General features: G+C 36.9%; 1 protein-coding gene across 1 annotated transcript in view; it reads right to left on the bottom strand.

Moving 5' to 3' along the window:
- The window catches only part of LOC108716156 (proto-oncogene tyrosine-protein kinase ROS-like), an 88,373-nt gene that overhangs the window by 24,179 nt on the left and 36,269 nt on the right, over window positions 1-27,925 (bottom strand). The window contains exons 19-35 of the mRNA XM_041562973.1: window positions 26,148-26,410; window positions 24,092-24,155; window positions 22,596-22,798; window positions 21,516-21,727; window positions 20,006-20,295; window positions 18,906-19,082; window positions 17,860-18,074; window positions 15,631-15,775; window positions 13,862-14,094; window positions 12,999-13,181; window positions 12,271-12,439; window positions 11,678-11,789; window positions 10,500-10,687; window positions 8,049-8,123; window positions 7,829-7,964; window positions 4,831-4,993; window positions 1,186-1,250 (exon numbers count right to left, since the gene is read on the bottom strand). Coding sequence (XP_041418907.1) covers window positions 1,186-1,250; window positions 4,831-4,993; window positions 7,829-7,964; window positions 8,049-8,123; window positions 10,500-10,687; window positions 11,678-11,789; window positions 12,271-12,439; window positions 12,999-13,181; window positions 13,862-14,094; window positions 15,631-15,775; window positions 17,860-18,074; window positions 18,906-19,082; window positions 20,006-20,295; window positions 21,516-21,727; window positions 22,596-22,798; window positions 24,092-24,155; window positions 26,148-26,410 — 2,893 coding nt within the window. The remainder of the gene's footprint in view (window positions 1-1,185; window positions 1,251-4,830; window positions 4,994-7,828; window positions 7,965-8,048; window positions 8,124-10,499; window positions 10,688-11,677; window positions 11,790-12,270; window positions 12,440-12,998; window positions 13,182-13,861; window positions 14,095-15,630; window positions 15,776-17,859; window positions 18,075-18,905; window positions 19,083-20,005; window positions 20,296-21,515; window positions 21,728-22,595; window positions 22,799-24,091; window positions 24,156-26,147; window positions 26,411-27,925) is intronic.

Here is a 27,925-nt window from a genome sequence, read left to right as displayed (position 1 = left end):
TGCTAGATTCTGTAGATATGGGGTCAATGTACTAGATATAAATACACAACATTTTCAGTGAAACAATGATGCATTTTTAAGGGAAATTACGGTAATCTACCAATATGTGCATATATGCTCAGTAACCCTAACCCAAAAACAGGGGAGGGGTGAAAATTTATAAATCTAATAAGTGTTAGTATTTTGTTGTTACTAAAATTTAAGAGAGTGCTATACATGTATGGGACCTGTTATCCAGAATGCTCGGAACCTGGGGTTTTCCGGATAATGGATCTTTCCGTAATTTGGGTCTTCATGCCTTAAGTCTACTAGAAATTAATTTAAACATGATAATAGGCTGGTTTTGCTTCCACTAAGGATTAATTATATCTTAGTCGGGATCAAGTACAAGCTACTGTTTTATTATTACAGAGAAAAAGGAAATCAAAATAAAAAATTTGGATTATTTGGATAAAATGGAGTCTATAGCCATTCTGTAATTTGGAGCTTTCTGGATATCGGGTTTCCGGATAAGGGATCCTAAACCTGTACTAATTTTATGTGTGTGTTGTTGCTATCATCTTGCTTTAAAGAACATGCCACACCACTAGTAAAATAGAGCATATTTGCAGTATCTTTCTTTTTATATTAAGTAAGCATAATCAATTTATGGCATTATACACAATACACAGTGCTCTTGTCTAGTTCAGTGCTGGAAATTCTGCCTGTGTGATACAGAGTAATGCACCACAAGACTGTTAGCTCCAACGACTGCAAATCAGTTACCTTGCTTTTTCGCACAGCAAAGAACAATGGTCAAGTACATTATTCTCTGCACTGAATCAGGCAAGAGATAAAAGAGAATGAATGACAAACTGGAGGAGGCACCAAAACAATTTGTAATGTGATCCTAAGGCCTCTTATACATCTGTGTTTTATATGTTGTTGCAGTCGACTGCTCATGTATAAAATCAGATGTAAGTGCACAGAGTACTTTTAATACTTGCACATTTAAACAACTGGGTATATTTCCACAGTCACTGTCGAAATCAGAGTTGCAGTGTGCCACAACTCAATGGTACAATAGTGAGAGTGGAATCTTGGCCAATTTCATCTAACTTCAGTGAGTGCAAGTCCTCTGCGTCTATACAAATCATAGGATAATAAAAATAATAATAATGATAAATACGGTTCAGGCAGAGGTACCTCATAATGTGTGCTTCCTTCAGGAATTCAATTTTTTCATGGTCTGTTGCATCACTTTTTAGAGTCTGTTCATCACAGAGATAAAATAAATTGTCATTAGCAGTAAGAATAAAGCTGCCATAGATAAAGTCATATGAAACAAAGGTTTGTTCGATTTTCGAACCCTAAAGGGCCGATTCATGAAGCTCGAGTGAAGGATTCGAAGTAAAAAAACTTGTTTTTTGGGCTACTTCGACCATCGAATGGGCTACTTCGACTACGACTACGACTACGAATCGAATGATTCGAACTAAAAATCGTTCGACTATTCGACCATTCGATAGTCGAAGTACTGCCTCTTTAAAAAAAACTTCGACCCCCTACTTCGGCAGCTAAAAGCTACCGAAGTCAATGTTAGCCTATGGGGAAGGTCCCCATAGGCTTGCCTAAGTTTTTTTGATCGAAGGATATTCCTTCGATCGTTGTATTAAAATCCTTCGAATCGTTCGATTCGAAGGATTTAATCGTTCGATCGAAGGAATAATCCTTTGATCGTTCGATCGCAGCATTTGCGCTAAATCCATCGACTTCGATATTCGAAGTCGAAGGATTTTAGTTCCTAGTCGAATATCGAGGGTTAATTAACCCTCGATATTCGACCCTTAATACATCTGCCCCTAAGTGTATTGTTCATTTTTGTAGCATATCGATTGGTCTTTTAGTTGATTGGACAGGTTAGAAGATTTCTGTTGGCTACTGATAATCTATGCATGTATTTCCTATATTATTTATCTAGTATAGGTCAACATTTGACGTGCATTAAAGTCAATGGGGCAAATTCACTAAGATGCGAAGCGCCGAACGCTAGCGTTAATTCGCTAGCGTTTGGCATTTTCGCTACTGCGCAAATTCACTAACGAACGCTGGCGTAGTTTCGCTAGTGTTACTTCGCAACCTTACGCCAGGCGAAGTTTCGCTAGCGACGAAACTACGCAAATTCACTAACTTGCGCAGTGTACTGAACGCTACCTTTTACGCTAGACTTCCTTCGCCACCTCAGACCTGGCGAAGCGCAATAGAGTAGATAGGGATTGTTTAAAAAAAAGTCAATTTTTTTTCTAAGTCCCAAAAAAACGCTGGCGTGTTTTCTACATGATGGCTGATAGGCTGAAAAAGATCGAAAATTTTTTGGGGCTCCCCTTCCTCCCCCCTACATTTCCTGACTCATGGCAACTTACCTAGACAGTGGGCACAGGTGTAGGGCAAAATTTAATTTTTATTTGCAGATTTGAAGGTTTTCTAGGCATTTGTAGTGCAGATACGTGTTCCTCCATTGAAATTTGAATTTCGCGCCGTATGCAAACTAGCCTTCGCTAGCGTAACTTCGCTTTATATAGCGAAACAACGCTAGCGCAACTTCGCAACCTTACGCTACCCCTGTGCGCAACTTCGGATTTTAGTGAATTTGCGGAGCCCTGGCGAAACTACGCCTGAATTTGCCCCAATGAGTGTTCCTTTCATTGTCGAAGTGTCGAATTCTTGCAAATTTATTCACGGGCAGCTTAAAATGGAAATTCGCTGCGATTTCGTGCCTGGCGAATAAATTCGCCCATCACTACTGTCTGCCAATTAATGACCAGAACATTGTCTGATTTGTTCTTTTTATTACTTTATTTAATCTGAATGGTTAGTTGTAGGTCAGGAGATTGCAACTAATGATCAATTGTCGGACATAAGAATAAAATATGGTATGACTTTGTTGCAAGGTAGTACTTTTGAACTGAAAAGTAACTATGGATGCTGCTTATATTGCTTGGCACAGCAGAGGACACACACACAAGTTTCAATGCCCTCTTTACCTCTTGTATCAGTTATCGTTTATATTTTTGTAAGTGTATTTTTGTATGTAAATCTTTATGTTCAATGTATATTCAGAGCTACAGAATATGTTGGCATTTTATAAATATTTGTCAGTAGTAATAATGAGTCTGCTACTTATTTAAGAGAAAATAAATGGATCAGAATTATACTTATATTTTCTTTTAAATTTCAATTTTCTTTAAAGCAACCAGACAATAAGTGCAACTGCTGAATGTATTTGGGAAAACATATTGGGGCATTTAGCACTATTACAACCAATCGTTAGGTTTAATTTACTGGGCACCCGCTTGAAACTAACATCTGCCATCCTTTTGCTGCACACCAGGGGCTAAACCCAGGAGCCCCAAGATTTTTTATGGTACAATGATGGGCCAGTCTGACCCTGCAAGTGGTATAGATAGGGCTGTCTAGCACCCACCAGTGCTGTGCTGTTCGCCTAGGTGCAAAGCACATTACTGCACCTGTCACAAGTCTAATGTGAAGCATAAAAGTGAGCACGAGGAGTAGGATTTTGCGCCCCTTAGGGCTCCTGTACTAGTGGCTGAAGTAAAATGAGCCCTGCACATCCCATTAAGATCTAACATTTTGGTTGTATTTTCAGAAAATACTAATACAGTGCCAGGTGCAATTACATAGAATTATATTACACTGGGAAAACCCTGTATCTATTAGTACCAATAAATGTTGGACACCCATTCAATTAAACAACCCATTTTCCTCATATTCTTCTTGCACAATTGCTTTCCTATTTGCCTTCATTTATTCCAGCATTTTTATGTACTATTTCCTCACTGATCCCTCCTGTTTAAGTCCACATTTGAAATCTTTTTTTTTCTATTCTCACTTTCATTATCATAACATATCCTTTCGCCCTACCCACGCTCAGTTTAGTATCATACTATAAGTATTTATAAGCATTCATTCTAGCAGCACTTTCTATACTGGTTTGACGGAGATTAACTATATTTTCTGTTGAGACAGGTTCTTCCTCTGGATCACACTCGCAACACGTCTGCTTATTTTGGAATGCAGAGCTAATCAGTCTAATCCACTCTGAGAGGTGCCAACAACATGCAGTTCTTTCTGGAAATCCAACTGCACCCTAGTGACCTTGTTTGTCCTTATCACCGCCAATAACCCTAGAAAGTGGAAGGGAAAGATGGCAGTTTGGATACAGCTGCTAAACTGGCTTTTTTATTCACATGTTTAAAATATAATTAGGGTGTTTATTGTGTACCAATTTTACTGTATATCCAATCAGTGTTCCCTTTGTCTTTTTACACATTTCTGAGTGCTTACTGTGTACACAGAAGAACCTGCCATACTAACATAGCAAGCCATTTCTTTATCTACTTACCCAATTCCCTATCTATTTTTATGATTACTACAGTTATAGAACCCCCATTTTACATTTTTTAGGGGACCAGAAAAAAATCGTGTAAAATCCTGAAAATTTTAAAATCAGGGAAAAAAAAGAGGTTTTACTGTAGTTCTACAGGAGAATGCTTCTGAGATGTTTGCCTCTCACACATAAGATGCCTCTGAGATGTCAAAGGTAATTCCCAATAGATATGACTGGAAAATGCAGAAATACAATGCACACAATATGTAATATAATCACACTAATTTCTGAATAATTATTTGTGGCCAGTTGAGTAACTTTGGGGGACCAGTCTTGCCTGAAATTTTTCTCTGGATTTTCCCCTGGATGAAATTGTAGGTCACCAGCAGGCCCCCCACTTTTACATTTTCAAAAACATAAAATGACATACGAAGATATTTTACCTTCACAGCCACTTCTCTAATTCCTGTTTCAGGTCCCAAAATATCAATAGCTGTCCCTTCGTATACCTCACCGAAAGCTCCACTTCCCAAGAAAACACAAAGTGTTAATTTCTCACGGGGGAAACTTGGTAAATTCTCTTTCTCCTTTTGAGTAGGAAGAATGCTGGGAAAAGAAAAACTGTTATTAGGACTGGTGAATAGTGATGGGCGTGACTTTTTCTCCACAAAATACATTGGAGTCTATGGCAGTGGCTTAACTAGATGTTATTGGGCTCCACAGCAAATTATTTTTTACAGAGGTTGTCCTGTTTTACCAATATATGTTGAAATGGCTCATAAATCAGGGTTCCATGGGGCCCCCTATACCTTCTGGCCCCCCTGCAGGCGCAGGGTCTGGTCCTCTGTAGTTACTCCCCTGGTCTATGGGCATTTTTTTGGACAAAATAAATTTGGGTTTATGGATGTTTTGCAAAAGTTTTGTGGTAGTTTCAAGAAAATATTAACTGAAGACAAAATGCAGAATCTTGCAATAAATCCATACCTGCCAAAATAATTTATTGGTGAAGTTTCTTCACAATATAATACATAATACAACTATTTATTATAATGTTATTCCTCCGTCTACAGGAAGTAATTCCACTAACCTAAAGCAAGTGATCACAGTAATGGATATACAGTAGAACCACTATTGACGATATCCACGGGAAACATATAATTGGGGTTCTAATACCCCTTTTGAGCTGTGTCATTGAAAGAGGTAAGTCTTTGACAGTTATATCTTTTTACAAAATGTCCAGCTAAGTACTTATTCTTACTATTAATATGTCTCAGAAAAACAATAAACGTGTAGCTGTTTCTAAGACTGGTCACATGACACTTAGGATGGCACATGACTCCAAGCTAATGTACCTCCTGATGCTGTTTGAAGTAGAGATGCACCGAATCCAGGATTCAGTTCGGGATTCTGCCTTTTTCAGCAGGATTCAGATTCGGCTGGATCTTTCTGCCTGGCCGAACCCAATCCAAATCCTAATTTGCATATGCAAATTAGGGGCAGGGACGGAAATCACGTGACTTTTGTCAGAAAACAAGGAACTAAAAAATGTTTCCCCCACCCCTAATTTACATATGCAAATTAGGATTCGCTTCGGTATTCGGCCGAATCTTTCGAGAAGGATTCGGGGGTTCAGCCGAATTCAAAATAGTGGATTCGGTGCATCCCTAGTTTGAATAGACTGGAATGCAGGTTGCAAAGTATGGCTTTTGGATGCATATTGCCATATTTTTTGTCCCACGTGCGTTGTTTGTATGGGCAACACCATCACGGGTGACATTTGTTTCCAATGTTAATAAATACATCCCTTATTTGACCCCACCACAACAGTTTGAGCCAAACCACATGCAATTGTGTGTTTGTTTTCATAAAATCATGCCAATCGATTGCTGTTAATAATGACTTTGGTATGCAATTCTGTTTATGCAAGCCACTGTAAGAATTACCGTTATTTACAGGATGGCATTAATGCCAGGGTTTCTAGCATCAAAAGGCGAACTTGGACTGGGATGGCACAAGAAAGTACCTTTTTTAAATAGCATCAATATACACACACATTTTTCTTCATTTTGGCCCAACACACTGGCATTTGTAATTGAGACTTGAGGACCTCACTAATAAAAAAAATGTATTCTCCATTTAAAACTTGGTATACATGTGCCAACCATAAATCTGAGTGAAAATATGAACATTTCATTCTGACAGAGATTTTGCTTGGCATTGTCTTTGGCCTGGATCGAGTGTCTTTAGTCTTTATAAATATTTTTTAAAAATCTACTACTGTAAGATACACCATTTTATTTATATTTAAATGCAGTTAAGAAGCAGCACCCCCTGTTTTTTACAGATGTCACCCTTATACCATTGCATGTAAAATCAATATGTGATCTGAATATACATTTATAACAGCAAATATAGAAAAACTTTAAGGTGTTGTTCAACTTTAAATTAAATTTTAGTATGTTATAGAGTGTGATGTTCTGAGACAATTTGCAATTGGGTTTCATTTTTTTATCATTTGCGGTTTTTGAGTTATTTGGCTTTTTATTCAGCAGCGCTTCAGTTTGTAATTTCAGCAATCTGGTTGCTAGGGTCCATATTACCATGCATTGATTTGAATAAGAGCTGGAATTTGAATAAGAGAGGGCCTGAAAAGAAAGATGAGTAATAAAAAGTAGCAATAACAATCCATATGTAACCGTACAGAGCATTTGTGTTTAGATGGGGACAGTTATTTGAAAGCTGGCAAGAGTCAGAAAAAGAAGTCAAATAATTTAAAAATTGTAAGAAATAAAAATGAAAAGCAATTAAAATGTTGATAAGAATTAGCGATTCTAGAACATACCAAAAGTTAACTTAAAGGTGAACCAAAAAGTGTGACTAAAATAGGAATCTGCAAGAATGTCAAGGCAGTATATAGATATTACTACCAGAGGAAGAAGTGGAAGAGCACTTAATGCTCATTCAGCCAGCACATAGCACAGCTTCCCCAAGTATGGCTGCAGAGTGCACCTTTTGCTGGATAAAAAGATCCAGCGCAAGTTGAAGACTGTACCATCAAGGGACACAGGTCAGCCATGTCCTTATACTTACCTGCCTCCCCCTCCCCCCAATATTAAAAGGAATATAGTGTTACCAAACGCAGGCCACACTCTACTTAGTGGCATAACTTCCATACAGCAGACCCTGCAGGGAGCCTGGACTGCAGGGTCTGCTGTATGATAGTTCCTTCTCCTAGCTCCTTCTGCTAACTTCATCCAGATCAATTTGTATTGTCAGATTATCAGATAGAGGAGGATTGAAGTGAGCTTGTGCGAGACTTGTATGACAACCTCAGCTAGTGTTTTACTATGTACATTACCAAATTCCAAATAGCTTTCTTTACTTGCTATAATTAGAATATAATGGAAACACCCTCAAGGTCCCTGCTCCCCTGTAACTTACGTGACAGCATAGCAGCCATTTGCCAGACCAACAGCATTTGATAATCCCCTTAACTTCATCAACTCTTTGTCCTCCAACATAGCAGCTGTTATTTTTTCCTTTTTCTGTGATTTTTGTTTTGACTTTTGGCAAAGGGCTGGCAGAAAAATGCAAACATTTACTTGATCATAAGGCCAAACTGTGAATCAGCAAAAGGACAAGCGTTGTATGTGATACATACCAAATGCTACTATCAGGAGCACAATTAAAATACCAGATACAATGCCGACAACAATAAAGGTAACATCCGTGTTTCCTGCAAAAACAGAAAAATCATTAAAAAATGCTTTGCACAGCTCTGTGCCTTCTAATTTTAATTTCATTATACATGGTCAAGTTCACATTACCTTTGCAAGCTTTGCCATAACGTGTGACTGCAGATAACGAGAGTTGGCATATATCTTTTAGCACACGGATTAGTCACAAAAACTGCACATAGAGTAGGGTGACTGATTCATCAAGCCACAAAGCTGTAAGTGTTGACTTAGTTGATTTATTTTTTTCAGTTTATGGTTCTAGCTTGATTTCATTTATTTGTGCAATCATTTGTCTCCAATTCAGAGCCTAGCAGCCTATAGTCTGCTCCCTTAGCTTTGTAAGAATTGTACCAGCAAAATATAAATTACTAGTTTATTTTATTTTTTGCCTATGCTCTTACCCCTTATTCCAATTTTATATAACAGGATTTTAACCCATCATAGATTTAGCAATGGCCATCGAGAGTAGCATTGTTCAAATGCACAAGTCGTTTATAGGACAATTTGACTCATTAAGTAGTATTAGGGATACAAGTACTAAGGGGTAATACATTAAGCCCTTTAGAGTCTATACATCAAGCACTTGTGCCCCTTGGAACTTCTTGGAAAGGACTACCACCCAGGGGGCTCTTATTCGTTGCGCTGGAAGGAAAGCACTGTTACCTTAGTAGTATGGTTATAGATGATAGCGCTAGGTTCAACTGAAAGTTTAAAAAAATTAAATTGTGGCTTGTTCAAGGGTTGAAATTATGCAAGGCTTTACAGAGGGTTTACACCATTCACCGTGGCAGTGGAAATTACAGTGCCTGTTGTGTAACCTTCCTGCATTATTTCGGGAGTACAGGAGAAAACTTGCACTAGAAATTAGTATTCCTCACACAAGCATGGGTATAATATGCAATGTCTTTGCAGGGCCATAATTTAAATCAAACCCAGGACACAACACTGCCAGACAGCAATGACTACCACTGCACCAGAACTTCTGGTTCTAGGTGATGGGATGTTGTAATATACATATACTGTATGTCTAAAAGTAACTGCTCTAACTTGTAACATGATGAAGCTCAGTATTGAGATTCTGACAGTGATGTAATGGACAGCTTTTTGGGTTTTCATATATGCTGCCACAGTACAAGATGCATTCTTAAAGGAGAACTAAACCCTAAAAATTTATTTAGTGGGTCACCATCTTGGAAAATGTCTGTGACACTCACATGCTCAGTGGGCTCTGAGCAGCTGTTGAGATGCTAAGCTAAGGGTTTGTCACAAATTATCAAGCAGAAAATGAGGTTGGCCTGTAATATACATTAAGCTGATGTTAAAGGGTGTATTATTAAATTCTGATGCTAGTTGTACTGGTTTCTGTGCTGCCATGTAGTATTTCAAGTGACACCCTAATAGTACCACAGCCAGTGAGCCATATTTATATATTTAGTAGATATGCACATTTACACACTTTCCCTTCACTAGTGAAGCAGGTCTACTGACCTGCCTGTGCCAACGGCTTTCATCAATAGGTGCATTATTCTTGAGCCTGGGGTTATGTGACCTTTCAGTGCCATTCACAATAAAAAATGGGGCATAATATGGGATGCCATGCGTTTAATAAACTGTTTAATAAACAGTTTTTGGACCAGTAACTGATAATAGTCAAGGCTACTCAGCCTAAAGGGACATTTAGCTCTTTATATATAAGTGGCCATCCCAAGGGGCTTTGGGCCTGCTATGTATATATGGAACTGTGTGGAGGAACAGTTAAGCACAGATAAACACCTTGTATTTGATGTTTTATATGGGTGTAGAACTACCTCCCTATAAGGAGATTCACCTGAGCTAATGGCTTATAAAAAGTGGCAGGCTAGGTCTTTAAGGGCAAGGGCATACTAGGTGCATGCTCCCTTTCTCTCCTCAGTGTTTAGCTGCACTAATAGGCAAAACACAGGAGAGAAGTAGGGCATACATATAGTGTGTCCTTGCCCTAAAGAGAGTTTATTTGATAAGGATCCTCATAGCATCACATAAGCACAATATCACATATATAGTTTAGTATATGGGTAAGACTGATTGTACACTGTGAATATTCTTTATTCCTGTTGTTGGCAATAATGGAATAGCACCCTATAATTAGCATGGGTAGATTTAGGAACTTCTCCTAAAAAAAGACTAGTGGAGAATATGCACCATCGGCCAATTAATTTAAGAGGTTCTGGAAGCTATTGTGCAATGTTATATCACCCCAGAATACCTTGCATTGTGTTATCATTAATGAAGATGCCAAGCTGACTGTAACAGAGGTTTAAATGAGTTTGTTTAGTTCTTGGTAGAAAAACATACAATGTGATATACTGTATGGTATTAGCAGTATTAACACATACCTTTAGATAAGATAATCCTTTCACTGGTGTTGCTGTACTCGCCAAGCCCTACACTATTTGCAGCTGCTGCTCGGAACTCAAATGTTCCTTTCATCTCATTAACCTCCCATGTGCAAATATTGGGGCATGACCCATTGTACACTGTTAGCCAAGGTTTTAATTCATCTTTGTCATCATCAAGCGATTTTCTAGAAAAAACAGTATTATAAAAATAATATAAAACAATATGCCGTAATTTGTATTTTTCATAAAACCAGACTATGACGCAACATGAATCTTGAATATTTATTATGCTATGTGTGGCCACTCTACATGCACCCCAAAAACCAATAATCAGTGGAAATAAGCAATGAAAACTTTTCTGAAGGACACATATTTGCCCATTGAAGCCTCTCAAAAGATAAAATACTAAATACACACAACATAATTCATTTCCTAAAGAGATGGTAAAATGTTATAAATATGTTTGGAAGAACATTATGTTTATTGCTTCTCATCAACTGGCCTTTGCTTTTCTCAAAACATGAAATAACACATGGGTTTCTTATATAAACAATGAAATAATAAAGCTAAGGGAGTCTTCCTCAGGACTCTGAAGAAACTGCCACATAAGTGGGGATTCCCCTCAGCAGCTCAGAGCGAAAACATTCTGAAATATGTAAAATTGCTCCTGGCTGGCAGGCTCTATGTATGAATGTTATTTAAAGGTACAGTGGCCTGCAAATAAACCTAAACATTTCTTCTATCAAGCCCTCCAAGGCCTCCATCAAGCAGAACTGAGGTTCATCTGTCATATAAGCTGATGCTACAGGGCTGATTTAACATTACATTTAACACAAACTACACTGATTTCTGTGATGCCAAAAATCTGAATTAAATTACTTGTACTAATCAGCCTTATAGTGTCACAGAGCATGTGCTAGGAATCAGCAGAATTTTCCTGACCTGTAAATAACTATAAGAGGTACATTGGGGTGTCTAACATACCTCAACTTTGATTGATATATATATATATATATATATATATATATATATATATATATATATATATATATATATATATATATAATATAAATATATATATTTATATAGATATAGATAGACTGGTACCTAAAACAACGCTGTAGAGTAGCAAAGTGCCACAAATGTGCCATGGGCTTTACAAATAATCATATTACCTGTATTCTAAAATGTAGTAGATAACATTGCTTCCATTATCTTCTTCCACTGGCAACCACTCAATGATATTCTGTTTCCTCTGTGGAACTCCTGGCTTACCAGGTATTCCCGCTTTGATAGGAGAGATACAAGATACAAGTGTAATTTATATTGAATTGCATTTTTCATGAATAGTGACAGATTGTCACATTGCAACAACTAACGGGCAGCAGAAGACAAACAGTATATAAATGCACTTTGGAATAATAATAATTGAGTCCTTATGTTTGATGTTATTTTAATGAAGGTGCTGTAGACATTTAGTTAAACAGAGATTTTTTCTCTCCATGATATCTACCAATTTAGTCATCAAAAGCAGCAGTACCATAAAAAAGCATTAAATAACTACAAGTTGTGTGCTTAAGTACCCTAGTGACTGTGTTCTAAGTGCGCATAAGTGCCCCAGCTAAAACTGTGCTGCATATAACTGTTTAGGAAAATGAATACATGTATGATAATTGCAGCAAATGTTAATATCAATACATGAATAATGCTGCCAACACATATACATATTTTATTATTGGTTTTAAAAGTAAAAAAAAGCCTTTCTTACCTGTTGTCTTGAATCTTGCTTTGTCCGAGAAGCTCGTAGCACCAGTCCAAAAAATGACCACTGCTTGCACATTGTAATTCAGATTTGGCTGAACTCCTATCAGAGTGCACATGTAGACCATGCCCTTTGTACAGGATGTGTTCATTGGTACAAACCATTCTTCTTTGAACTAAATTGTGTATAATGCATTGAAATTAGAAACACAGAATTGCCAATAATTTCTGCTTTTTCTCTATAATAGTAAGCCAGCACCTTAAAGTTGCTATGTTGATATCAAATAAATATTGAGTTTTTTATAATATGACTTGTTATTCAGTAAACCTTTGTTCCAAAGGATTTTGAATACGATTTTGCAAAGATAGTAGATATTAAGGGAGCATGTTGCAAAAATACTTTAAAAAGAGTGGGCTCCATTACTTATACTGTATGAATTTGACTCAATTCTATAACCCATATCAACCATCAGAGTGCAGAATTATCCAGGTGACCTTAGTTCTTAGGAGGCACAGCACCTACTTTTAGTAATTAGGGGTGAAGCAAAGGCTGGGGGCTGGGCAGACAAAGGGCAGAGACAGGATGGGGAGTCAAGTTGAGAACACAGACCAGGGCCAAAGCCACTACTAAAGGGGTAGCTGACTTTTACCTCTCACGAATAGGGCAAATATGGGGTTTTTTTTTTTTGGTTTTTTTTAAAGAGAAATAGGACACAGGCAAATACATGCATTTACATTTTTTTCTGGTTTTAGCTCAAACCAGAAATCTGTTATGTCCTCCTGTGGTGGCTTCCAATCCAGTAGTAAACTGGTGTTCCCAGGAACTATATTTTCAGGCACAGCAGGTTTCTGAAATGTTGAGTTATAAACAGCAGCACTTTCAGTAAACCAATTTTCATCTGGGTGAAAAGCAAGAACCTGGTACAAGAAACACATCAAAATATATTTAATATGTATTCTTCACAATGCACGGGAACTATCGCAAAAAATTTATATAAGCTCCAGTACACTGAAATAAGAAACTTTGTAAATACAATCAATTAAAAATTCTGTACTGTTTCTGAAATGATCAAGTTTATCTTCACTATTCCTCTCTCAGCATCTGTTTATCTTCATTCTCTCTTCATTCAGGAGTTGGATGTCAGATATTCATTGACAGATCGAAAATATCTTATAGGGGGGCTCCTTTTGACTAGAAGATGTATTAGAGCTCACTCTATTAAAATAATCAGACATCGTGTCTCTGTACATGCTGAATTTGAGCAAAATGCTGTTATTTTGTGAGATTTTGTTTGTACTGGAATCAGTTATTTGAATGAGCTCTAATTCATCTGCTAGGAAAGGAAGCCCTCCCTATAAGATGTATTGGATCTAACAGTCAATGAATATATGACTGCTGCATGAATACAGAAATGAAGAGAAATAGATGCTGAGTGAGTGATAGTGAAGAGTAACTTGATTATTATAGAAAGGATGCAGAATTTTTTATTGATTGTATTTAGAAAGTTTCTTATTTCAATGTGATGAAGTGTATATTAAATTTTGCAATAGTTCCCCTTTAACTATAATACAGTATATAGTATGGCAAATTAACCTACCATGAATTGATAGATAATTCCGCTATGAAGGTCTGTAAAAGCCAACTTAAGCAGACCATCTGGAAAGTCACTTTTCCTCTGAGGTGAAGCAGGAAATGGGGGCAAAATATTACGCATAATCTGGTAGCGTATATAGTCAAGTGGACCGTTTGGCTGGGGTGGTTCTTGCCATGTTATATTGATTACAGAGTCTGACCAGACTGTTAAATTAACTTCTGCCACTGCTCCTGGAACTAAACAAAAAGAAACAAGTATGTGTCTTCCCTAATGCACCACTTACAGAGAGAAATGCACATGGAAGATTACTTTCTTATTCATAGATTAGGGTCTCTATCATAAACCTCCCAACCTTTATCAATATTTTTTGGATTCATGCGTCAGCAAGGTTGTCGTAACTATTCAAAAGCTAATGGAAAGGCAAAGACTGAAGTCAGGGATTAGGGGCAAATGATCCTTCACTCATTTCTTAATAGTAAAACTGTTCATAATACCTTCTTCATCTTTAAATTCTTTTAAAACTCTGACTTTTGAAAATCATAACTAAATCCATTTTACATTTTCCCCATCGAACAAAATTAATGATCTGTTTTATTTCAATAAAAGTCAGATGCCTCCATTATTAGCCTTCTCTACACCACTTTTAACCCACAGTCTTCTTTGACTGGAGGAAACTAGACTGCTGCAACAATATTTCAAACGTACATAGAGGAAAACAGGCAATCCAGTAACAGGTGCTAAGCAAATGAGACACACCAGTAATGGGGCCACCTGTGGCTGGTGGACACCCGTTACTGTAAGATACACATGTAGAGTCTTTGCTCATAGAAAAAGCATCTTCACACAAGTGCGATGAACTCAAACACACTTAATTAATGGATAACCTCTTGCAAGGAGGCAGACTTCAGACCGGGTAATAAGAGTGATATTTGTAAGATACTTATTACTTCTGCTGCGTGTATCTCACCAAAACCTCCAGGGCCCCTGTCCCACCAGAATGCACACACAGAATGTTGTCAGCTGTTCCAGGGAGGTCCTTCTTCCACCCTTTCTATGCCATGACTGCACATACAGTGCCCAAGCTTCCACTGTAGATTCCAACTAACTAAACCGACAAGCTCAGATCCCTAACATTGGCACACCATCTGTGCCAAGGGCACTATCCCCCTCCTAGTCACTCCTCGTTGGGACAACAGGCAATCCATGCTCACTAGCCCTCTCTAACTTACTTGACACTGCTATCCTCTAGCTAGCCCTGACGGTACTAAACTCCCCATAGGTCTGGTCACTTCTGTCTGGATGCTGCCTCTTGATATTCCTAGGTCAAAAGAAGAAGGGTCTCAGCAAGGCACTGCCTTATATAGGCTCCACATGTGGACTTAGTGCCACCAGCTGACTCTACTACCACATTGCCAACTATTTGCACATATAAAATAAATTCTTTATTTTATCCCTTTACATACTTACAAATATGATATAAGTAAACATAAAATACACCTTTATTTTATTAATGCAGGGTGTCAATAAACAATTAAAATACATTCCCGGTGCACAAGAGCTTTTAAGAATCTGCTCATGAAGAGATGAGAAAATTTATTTTCTCATTTGTTATTTGTCAGATGGCGTTATTAATTTCAGCAAGTTAATACCAATGCACATAAGATGATATGTGATTGGTGAATCAAATACTGTATGTGTCTAATCTGCTGCAAATCCATGCAAATAAAAGTTGTGGTTCTCTTTTAAAAGAGGGTTGTTCATTTGTTATTTACCTCCATAGTCAGTTTTACCAGTCACTGGTTTTCCTGTAGGTTCTTGAGCAAGTAGGAAAGAATAATAGTTTCTTAGGTTGACTTCTATTATGTAGGTAGTGTAAGGCTGTAGGTTCAAGATGTGTGCAATGTTCTTTTGATATTCCTAGAAATCCAATGGATGACATAAGGGAAGAAATAAAATATGAACAAACTTGCAAATTAAGGAGTGTGATTTTCCTAATGATGTAAAAAATTACATAATTAGGAGTATCACACTAAGGGGCAGATTTATCAAAGTATGAATTTAAAGCTCACCACAGTAAGGGCAGATTTTTCAGAATTCAAGTTTGTATTTTTTTCACAATTCAAGAAAAAACACACAAAAAAATGTGAACACAATTATACTTGAGAATATTCTTTAGAATCTTCATATAGTGGGTATTTATTAAAGAAAAAAAACAACAAAAAAACACCAGAAAAAACACAGCAAGTAAAAGCTGGTTAGGTTCAATAGAAGTCAATGAGAATCCAGTCATCTTATCCATCATCAGGTGCATGGTTTTTTGCACAATTTTTTCGTACAAAAACTTGCCCCTGACCCTAAGGACATTTACTTTAACTTGTAGTTAACCTATATATACCTAAATCATATCAACAAGGCAAAAGTGATCCCTATAAAGTTAGTACAGGTATGGGATTCGTTATCTGGAAATCCCTGATCCAGAAAGCTCTGAATTAGGGAAGACTATCTCCCATGGACTACATTTTTCCCAAATAATCCTTTTTCTCTGTAATAATAAAACAGTACCTTATACTTGATCCAAACTACAATATAATTATTTCTTATTGGTAGCAAAGCCAGCCTATTTGGTTTATTTTATGTTTAAATGATTTTCTATTAGACAAGGTATCTAAATTACAGAAAGATCCATTATCCAGAAAACCCCAGGTCCCAAACATTCTGGATAACAGGTCCCTTACCTGTATGTAGTCTTCTCAGTACAGGTATGGGATCCGTTATCCGCTCTGAATTACGGAACAGCCATCTCCCATAGACTCCATTTAATCCATATAATCCAAATATTTAAAAATTATTTACTTTTTCTCTGTAATAATAAAAAAGTACCTTGTACTTTATCCAAACTAAGCTAAAATTAACAATTTCATTTAGTGAGGGGTACCTAATATAGTCTCCCAGTTAATTAACCTTTCATTGTTGTTTACTGCACACAAATTAATCAGAAATCAGCATACAGTATCATAAAGATCCCCACTTGTTTTAAACTTCCTTATGTGTATACCATTCCCTCTGCCTTTAAAATGTAAGCTGTGTTTTTTTTAGCTTTTTATTCAGCAGCTCTCCAGTTTGCAATTTCAGCAATCTGGTTGCTGTGGTCCAAATTACCCTAGCAACCATGCATTGATATGAATAACAGACTGGAATATGAATAGGAGAGGGCCTGATTAGAAAGATGAGTAATAGAAAGTAGCAATAACAATAGATTTGTAGCCATACAAAACATTTGTTTTTAGATGGGGTCAGTGATCGCATTTGAAAGCTGGAAAGAGTCAGAAGAAGAAGGCAAATGATTCAAAAACTATAATATATAAAACAATAAATAATGAAGACCAATTGAAAAGTTGCTTATAACTGACCATTCTATAACATACTAAAAGTTAACTTAAAGGTGAACCATCCCTTACTGAAAAGCCCCCTTGCTGGTGCTATATAGGGATGCACCGAATCCAGGATTCGGTTCGGAATTCGGCCAAGATTCTGCCTTTTTCAGCAGGGTTCGGATTCGGCCAAATCCTTGTGCCTGGACGAAACAAATCCGAATCCTAATTTGCATATGCAAATTGTGGAGAGGGCAGGATTTCACGTGACTTTTTGTTACAAAACAAGGAAGCAAACCAATTTTTTTCCACTTTTTCCTTTCCCGCCCCTAATTTGCATATGCAAATTAGGATATGGATTCGGTATTCAGCCGAATCAACCAAGATGGATTCGGGGATTCGGCTGAATCTTCCAAAAGAGTGGATTTTGTGCATCCCTAGTGCTATATGAATAAATGATGATGATGATGATGATAACAATGAACTTAATCCTGAAATGTTGTAAGATTTTAAACCCCAAAAAACAGTAGCATCATCCTATTGTGATTAGTTTCAAGATTTTGGAAGAAAATATAATTGTCTAGCTTGATGGTCTAGCAAAAACAGAGCCTGAAATTAACATAATCTTACCTCTACTGCACAATTATTATGCAAGCAATTCACTAATGCTTTGGGGTGTTCACTGAACATCCTGTATTTCACTGTATATGTTGGTGTTGTGCTTCCTATCAAGGGACACGTACATTGCGTCTTGGCTTGGGCCATTTCCAGAGTAAAACTTGTATTTGTTGCACTTAGTATCTTTGGCTGATCCTGATTTAGAGACAGCACAATACAACATTTGTCTGAAAATAGAAAGCATTCAAACTTATAGATATATACTGTATATATCTTCTTTCTCTGTAATAATAATACAACCATGTGTTCCACAATATGGAAAGAATCCAGGCTCCATAACTGTACAGTATTATATCAGGTCAATAAGAATGGATAATATCACAATATTACATTTACACAATGGATATGTTATTTTTATGTGCTTTTCAAATTCGAATATCAAAATTTATTATGTACTTTATTATTTATTATTTATTTATTATTAGAAAATTTGACTTCAACCATTCACATCTAAAACCTGCCGAATTGCTGTTTTAGGCTATGGGGAACTTCCTAGAACCCATCTGGAGTCAATTGGTGGACTTTGAAAAATTGATGGGTTTTTTTTGAAAAACTTCTAATCGAATTCGATCGAATGTACTATTCCTTTGATTCGTACGATTCGAATTTGGCCGAATACGGCCCTATTCGATCGAAAATGGACCTATTCAACCAAAAAAACCTTTGACTTAATTTCGGTTGGTCTTTTTGAATTCAAAATTCGAAGTTTTTTCAATTAGAAATTCGACCCTTGATAAATATGCCCCTTGATGTAAACATTAATAATTGTTGATGGGACAATATTGGCTTAAATAAGGAAAATGACAACATTTAATTAACACCCAAGAGGCCTATTCTCAGGCAGTTGTTCTATAAGGTAAGTAGAACATACACTGCATAGACAGAGTAAGAATATACCCACGCTTGAATATGTACCATGCAATGAAAACGAGTTTCAGTTCTTCAGACTATAATATTTTCAAATTATATATGGTAAAGATATTAGCAAGCAGATTTACCTGGGAATGGCTGCAAAGATGTGCTGAATGCTAAAATGTGGGGGTGTCCTTGACCCACTTGCAACAGAGCTGGACTTTTACTTAATTTACTTGCTTGGTATATGGTTGCATTGTCTTTGCCTTCAGTACTCCAGTATATGTAATAATCATCCACAGCTAGGCTTGTTACTATTGAACCTTGAAGTAGTCAGAGAAACAGCATTACAGAAAGGAAATAACACAGCAATTATGTTGATTAAATAATCTGATCCAAAATAAAATGTTGTGTGTTATATTGTTAACTAGTGAGTGGGTAGTACCAAACACCAAGAGAGAAAAATTCAGTTTTCTGCATGAATTTCTGAATATATATAATAATTTACATATACATATACTCTCACAAAACTACTTGTGCTAAGCATGAGTTAATTAATTAACGGTAGTGATGGGCAAATTTAATCAAATTTCTGCATTTCGTTGGCCGTGAATGTTTTCGCAAAACCACAGTGAAAATTTGCTGCAACAAAAAAAATTGTAGCAGGTCAAAATTTGTGCTCGCATAAAAATTGGCATGCATCAAAATTATTTTGATGCCCATTGACTTCAATGCATTTTGCAAATTTTTCGCCGTTTTGCAAATTTTCCAGGAGTTTCGCAAATTTTTCCGTGAAATGGAACAGATTCGCCCATCACTAATTAACACACTGCTAACTACTGCTGCTGTAATTGTGGATGTTCCAGGATGTATTGCTATAATCAGTGTGGGTCCTATTATTGGTGGTTGGAAATGTGGTGCTTAATTTTTGTTTTAGTTAGGGGTAGCCATATAAGTTTTGGAGATGGTAACTTTAAGGCTACCCTCTCTGTAGTTAGAGCCAGTTTTAGTGCTCAGTGACCAGTGGGTGTTTTCTAATGTTTTATCCCTGGAACTAATCCTAGCTCTCTAACATTTTTGACAGTGTGATGTGTCCTCATATTTAGGCATAGGCAAACAAAGTATTCATAGACACAACATGGGCTAATCCTAGTATGGATTCTTCATTTTACTGTGACTTTTCAAAGTCTTATTTTAATCTCAGACTTTTGTAAGTATGAAATAAAAATACTTTTTAAGAACTCACCAGGAGATAAGTTTATTGAGATCACCCTCCAGCAATGACATCCTTCCAGGTCTGAGGCCCACACATCTGTAGAATTCTTTAGGAAGTATATGCAGGGCTTGCTAATATTTGTTGCATCCAGAGCCACTGGTAGTCCTATCTCTGAGCTATTGATTAAGCAGCTACAGGCATTTGTCTTAAAAGCATCTGTTTTATTCTCATGTCCTAGAACATGATGTACTGTATCATTGCTTATATCATAGTAGGAGATTTGTTTGCCCATTTCAGTTGATTCTACCCAGTATAAGCGACTGAAAAAGAAAGTAAAAATATATTGTACAAGTAATATACATGGCGAATGCACAACATTTTTTCACGTACAGTCATAGCCTCACATCACATATGTGCCTTTATTTAGTCATGGAACACTTTAGTTGGTTCTAATATTCTAACAATTTACTGTGCGGGTTTATTATACCACATGTTAATTATACCACTCATTTTGTTAATACCCTATAGTATTATAAGATTCTACAAGGTTCCTTAAAAATAAAACCATATAAATGGTGCTTAGTGATGTCACTTGTATCATATGACTATTTAGTATTAAAAGAATATAATTCCCTGCTGTCAAATATGAAGATAATAGAACTCACTTTGAAGTTCCATAACCTTTTTAACATCACTGAGATGTTGCCTTTTAAATGATCATGGAGTTCCAACTTGACTCCAAATATCCTCATATTTTCTTTGGGTACAAAGCTGTAAAAGACAACTGACCAATAAAAAAAGGTTAAGTAAGTAATAAAAGTTTTATTTGACAAAAATCTCCATCATTTGAATATTTTGATGGTGGTGTATTATCTTGTTTGTGGAATTCATTTTACATTTAATTATGCTTGAAGTAAAAAGAAGAAGCTTAGACTGCAAAATTACTATTATTAGTAAGTAGGATTCTGTCTCTGTAGTTTGCCTTTGTCAACACTTCCATTGTTGGTGAATTTCAAGACATACTCAGCATCTCCTCAAAGCTATTTCTGCCATGAGGCATGTTGAAAACCTGCTGAAGGGGCACTTTTCCAGGGGCAGAAAAAAGTTACCACCATTTTTTCATGTTTTAAACAAAAATGCAGGTGTTCTAGAGTAGAAAATACAATTCTGCTCTACTGATCTTGCCCCTTTGCCCAGCTGAATCCAGAAGCACCAAGGTGCCTTCTTCCCCTCATTAAAAACAAATGTGAAAAAGGGGATCTTCCGTTCCCTAATTTGTTTTAAACACACAACCCAGATCTGCTAATAATTTCATATAGGTAGGCTTATGTTTATAGGAAAAACTCCATATTCTTCAGCAGTTAGGCCCAGGCTGCATATTGCTCTCTCTGTATTATGACACGGTTGGCATTGTTCAGATCAGATGCAAGAACTAGTCCCATAAAGTACACATGGACAGAATCTGAGAAGCTCAGGGATCTTTAAGTTGCACATTCATGCACCATTTACACTGTAACAATTTGACCCACCCAAATGTTACCTTAGCAATGAGTAGACTAAGATGGCTTCTACGTTTAAAATTGTGAATGTGTGAGATGAGTTGATAAGTTTAAGAACTTTAAGTTTTTGTTCCAGATCAATTACATATATTTCATTATTTTCCTGTTCTGCACGCACAGCAACATAAATATGTCTCGGAATCCAATCTGCGCTCATGCTGTAACTTCTTGAAAGATTTTCATTTTTTAGTAGCTAAGGAAAAAAATTATAGAAACACAAATAGTATTAAATAATGTAACAATAACATAACAATTATTTACAATATGGATTACATGGCATATAAACAATCAGTGACTTGAGAGGGCCATATGTAGTTATGGGCAATGCCATTTCAGCAGTTATCTGATTGCTAGGGTCCAAATAACCCTAGCAACCAGGCAGTGGTTTGAAGGAGAGTGCGTGAATAGTAAGATAAGTAATACAAAGTAGCAATAACAATAAAATTCTAGTCTCACAGGGCAATAGATTTTGGCTGATGGGGTCTGTAACCCCCTTTTGAAAGCTGAAAAGAGTTAAAAAAAAGGTAAATAATTAAAAAAAGAAATAAAAATAAAGACCTATTGGCCATTTTATAACATACTAAAGGTTAGCATTTTAGAGGCATCCTTTTAAATGCGTTAAGAGCCGCTGTGCTTTTTTCCCTACCAACATCTCTGTGGGTATTTGTATTTGATATAGCATCCAGGGGCATGACATTTCTCATACACAAAGAAAGATATTGTTAATACAACAAGTTTTTTTTCCATCTGATGGTTGACAAAGAAATGCAGCAAATGTCTACATATTGTGAAGATAAGAAAGGTGAATACCTGTTAATGATTGACACATTTATTTGAATTTGAGTGGTTTGTAAGTATTGATAGTGTCATTACCACTGGTGATATCAATTGCATACCCTATTGCCATTCAATAATACAAATTACAATAGTGTCTCACCTGCAGTCTTGTGCTAGTGCTCATATGAATGAAGGATAAAAAGTTTAGACCACCTATCATTCTAATAACAACTGATGTTTATCATTCACAATTAATGAAATGTGAAATATTTGGAATTAAGTACCAAAGCTGAAGAGCCGTTTTCTAGATGTCTGCAGAAAAGGGAGTCACCTAGTATGTAATACAGTTTCCCATCATTGGCTGTGTATGTAACTGCTCTCATATCCTCATCTGCCGATTCATTCCACATAACATCCTTTTTGTCTGTGTCAAGGAAACTTAGAAGTCTTGGATTAAAACTGATTAAAGCAGGAGCAGGACGGACATCTGAAAAAAGAGACACGATTACAGTAAATGTAGAAAGAAAACACAACTTCTTCATTTAAGGTACAATTAAAATTAAAGAACATGTAAAAAATAGCAACCAATCAAATGTTTACTTTGAAATGGTAGACTAGTAAAACTGTTTTGTGATAGGTTGCTGCTGACTAGAACTAGAGCACACTTTGGGGCAAATTTACTAAAGTGCGAAGCGGCTTACGCTAGTGTACATTCGCCAGCGTGACGTCATTTTGTTACTTCGCCGATTTACTAACGGGTGCTGGCGTAAATTCGCTAGCGAAGTGGACCTACTCTAGCGCTACTTCGCACCCTTACACCAGGGGAAATTGCGCTATGGCGAAGGGACATAACTATGCTAATTCACTAACTAGCACATTTTACTGAATGTTACCTCTTGCACCAGACTTGCCTTCGCCAGCTCAGACCAGGAGAAGTGCAATAGAGTAGATAGGGCGTGCTTCAAAAATAGTTGAAACTTTTTCTAAGTTATCTGGAAACCAGTTATCCAGAAAGCTGTGAATTAAAGGAAGGCCATCTCCCATAGTGTACATTTTAAGCAAAGGCAAAACAATCCTATTGGGTTTAAAGGGATTGTTCACCTTTAAATTAACTTTTATTGTGATGTAGAGAGTGATATTCTGAGACAATTTGCAGTTGTTTTAATTTTTTATTATTTGTCGTTTTTGAGTTATTCAGTAATCTGGATACTAGGGTCCAATTTACCATAGCAACCATCCACTGATTTGAATAATAGGCTGAAATATGAATAGGAGAGGCCTGAATAGTAAGACTAGTAATCAAATGTAGCAATACCAATACATTTGTAGATTTACAGAGCATTTGTTTTTTAGATGGTTTCAGTGACCCCCTATTTGAAATTTGGAAAGAATCAGAAGAAGAAGGCAAATAGTTCAAAAACTATATATAAAAAAAATAATGAAGGTCAATTGAAAAATTGCTTGGAATTATCTATTATATAACAGACTAAAAGTTAACTTTAAGGTGAACCACCCCTTTAATTAATGTTTAAATTATTTTTTTTAGCAGACTTAAGGTATGGAGATCCATATTAGGGAAAGATACCTTATCCGGAAAAGCCCAGGTCCCAAGCATTCTGGATAACAGGCTCCATACCTGTACCTACTGCCTGAATCTTGGCTATAGGAGAGCTGGCTACTGCAACATTGTTTCAATGGTGAATGTAGACAAGACAGTGCAGAGAATAGCAAGGGACAGAGTTATTTTGGTTTATTTATTTTTTCTATTTGATCAATATACCTGTAATATTTGTTTGTGCCAATTCAGAGAATGGTCCTGGTCCTAAAGAGGTAAAAGCTTTTACCTGAAAGAAAAAACACCAACAACAAATCTCACTTTATGATGTATACCTAAGTCCATATCAAATAGCTTAACTAGTAGTAAGAGGCCCCTTGGTACAGATTTACAGAGCACTTGTGGCCAGGTATTTAAGTGCATTGTGTGCCTTGTACCTTGTGCGGAATCCAGTACAAGGTGCAGCACTGAAGGCTCCATAACAGCTTAAAGGGGAACTATCATTAAAATTAAAATGTAATATAATCTTCATTAAAAAAAAATACAAAACTTTCTAAATCTAATCAATTAAAAATTTTGGGCCATTATTGAAATGATCAAGTTACACTTCACTATCCCTCTCTTAGCATCTGTCAGCCTCTTCATTCTCTCCTCATGTAGGAGATTTTCATCGACATTGTCTAGGCATATTTTTGGGGGGGGCCTCCATTTCCTAGCAGATATATTAGAGCTAACTCAAATAACTGATCCAAGCACAAACATAATCGAATAAATCCTGCATGATTTCAAGTAGTTTTGAGCTATAATACACCTTCTATGCAAAAGGAGCAGCTCTCAAAGGCTGTGTTAGACCAAACTGTCAATAAAAATCAGACTTCCAACTTCCTGCATGAAGAGACAATAAAGAGAGACAGAGGCTGAGTCAGGAAAAGGGAAGAGTAAATTTCAGAAACAGTACAACATTTTTAACTAATTATTTTTAGAAAGTTTTTTATTTCAATGAGATGAAGATTATACCAAATGTGTGTGATAGCTCCCCTTTAACTTGTGCATCTGTATGATGTGGAAGCCAGGGGGAATCTAAAAGAATCCCTACATACTACCCCCAACCAACTGCTCATGAATATACCACTTCTGTTTTAAGGCACTGTTGTATCCATCAGAGAGGTGCAGTTGTGCTTCATTCTGGGGATGAAAGACCTATGTCTATGGATGGTAAGCATGGCCAGGGTATAAAGTAGATATCCTGCCCTGGATAAAATAGTTGAACATAGGTTTTTGAACTAGCTTCTTGATCCTGCAAAAATTACAGTCAGTTGGAAAGGAAGAGGTGGAGGATTAATCCACCTTCACTAATAATCTCTACTGATCTACCACATTTGACGTACAGAAGTTTTCTGCCTCACTATCACTTCTCCCATCTTTAAAGGAGAACGAAAGTCGTCTTGCACTTGGGGGTGCCAAATGTTAGGCACCCCTAATTGATTGTATTTACTTACCTGAAACCCCGGGCTAGTGCTCCTATCAGCAGAAAACTGCACTGGCCCAGGGGTTATACCAGTGAGCACCACGGAGCGATCCTCTTCCATCTTCCTCTTTCTTAGCGCGGCTGCTCATGTGCAGTAGAGCGGAAAGTCAGACGTTATCTGAATAGCCAGCTATTTCGTTCTACTGCACATGAGTCTGGCCCAGGAAATTTGAAGAAAGAAGCCGGAAGAGGATCGCTCTGTGGTGCTCACTGGAAGAACCCCGGGCCGGTGCAGTTTTCTGCAGATAGGAGCACTGGCCCGGGGTTTCAGAAGAATATCAGATGAGACACCAGGCTGGAAGCACTCCAGTATTACTTGTAATATTTATTTTTGTGAACATATGGTTATTTTAGACCCCAGAACAATATCTATATGCTTAGCCATAGTCATAGTTTCACTTTAAATCCACTTTTCATTTCCCTTGCCCCAGAGGTAAAATGGGAACAATGATATTTCATTTGAGTTTTAGCTCATGGAAATAACAACATTTATAAATATAATCCATAATAACTTCTGTATCATTTCTGGACAAATGAAGTTATTTTCCAGTACTCTAAGCAATCTATTATGCTTCATGAAGGGACTGGAGTCAGATTTTTATTTTGACAGTTAGGTTGAATGCATTGTGTGTGTTCCATTTGAATAGACATTTTATTACAGCTAACTGCTTTTCAAAATAACAGGCATGAACTATTGCATAGTAGAGACAGACTGCTAAAAGGGAAATAATGAATGATAACTTCAGGCCTTACCTGAAACTGTAAAAATAATCCAGGATTTAAATCATAAAGTTGAACAGATTGTTGTAATGCTGCTGTATCCATTGAAGTCCAGTTAGTAAGAGATGAACTGAATATACTTTGATTGAGTACTCTGTATAAGACAGTATATTTTATCAAGACTCCACTGGTCATGTTTGGGTTATCCCATCTCAATTCTACTGCAATTTTCTCGCCCTCAGATATGCTATTATTCTGTAAAAGAAATATTCTTGGCTTCAAGGGTTGAGAAGGAACTGGAAAAAAAATGAAAAAACAAATTATGTTATAAGAATGCATCTTGTTCTCTTACATATTAATGGAATATAATATGCATATATGTAATGTACATTTGCCAGCATTTTATTTGCTCTTGTCGGTCATCAAACAATCATAATATATGACTTTTTCATAAATTATGGTCATAAATGTGTGCAGTTCCCCGAATAACTGTTTGTTTCGTCATTACATTGCCAGACAGCAAACAAGATCAGTCTTATTATCCACTTAAAATTTTCAGACTGATCTTAAATTGACCTTTATAAACATTAGTTCATAACATGAAAATGATGTAATTTTATTTCTGCAATTTGTAGTATTTTAGTCTGTTTCTAAATATGATACAGGTATGAGCCCTGTTATGCAGAATACTTGGGACCTGGGGTTTTCTGGATAAGGGGTCTTTCTGTAATATTTATCTCTATATCTTAAAGGAAAATTATACCCCCAAAATGAATACTTAAGCAACGGATAGTTTATATGATATTAAGTGGCATATTAAAGAATCTTACAAAACTGGTATATATACTTAAGTAAAGATTGTCCTTTTACATCTCTTGCCTTGATCCACCATTTTGTGATGTCTCTGTCTGCTGCCTCAGAGATCACCTGACCAGAAATACTACAACTCTAACTGTAACAGGAAGAAGTGTTGAAGCAAAAGATAGAACTCTGTCTGTTAATTGGCTCACGTGACCTTACTGTTAAGGGGTTATGCTGTCACCTAGTGGCAGACCGTATATTAGCACAGGATGTGTTTTGTATTCCTAGCACAGGAAGTGATAAAGCTGTGACAGACATGTTATGTATTGTGAGATCTGCACTGCAGCATGATTAAACAGCAGCTCTGAGTGGACCTGCACAGTCTCTGCATTATTGAACAGAACCACTGCAAACATGGTGTCAGAAGCTTGAACTACAGCACACCATCCACGCATCCAGCTGGAAAAGAAACTCTCAGCATACTAAGCATTGGTATTTAAGCAACCATGTACGCGAACATGATACCTCCACCAGCCGAGATGAAGATGTCCGGCGACTTGGCTACCAACTGGGAAACATTCAAAGCTGAATTTCAAGACTTTATGTTAGCTTCCGGACTGGACAAGAAATCGGAAGAGGTACAGGCAGCCACTCTGAGGCGTCTAATGGGTGGTGAGTGCAGACACATTTATCGCCATAATCTGCATCTGACAGAGGAACAGCAAAAGAGCGCCACTGCCATCTTGGACGCCCTTGAAGCACATTTCAAGCCGACAAAGAATGTAATCTTCGAGCGCTTTGTCTTCGGATCATGCAAGCAAGAGCAGGGTGAGACGATTGACTGTTTTGTAACCAGACTGAGGGAGAAAGCAGCAACATGTGATTATGGACAGTTAAAAGATGAACTTATCAGAGACAGGCTGGTGCTAGGTATTACTGATGAAAGCACGCGCCGTCGCTTGCTAAGAGAAAGGGAACTCACGTTGGCGTCTGCCATTGATATTTGCCGA

The sequence above is a fragment of the Xenopus laevis genome, chromosome 5L (genome assembly GCF_017654675.1).
Source record: "Xenopus laevis strain J_2021 chromosome 5L, Xenopus_laevis_v10.1, whole genome shotgun sequence".
NCBI classification, from domain to species: domain Eukaryota; kingdom Metazoa; phylum Chordata; class Amphibia; order Anura; family Pipidae; genus Xenopus; species Xenopus laevis.
The sequence above is the reverse complement of the archived record's forward strand: the minus strand, read 5'-3'. Positions and strand labels throughout refer to the sequence as shown.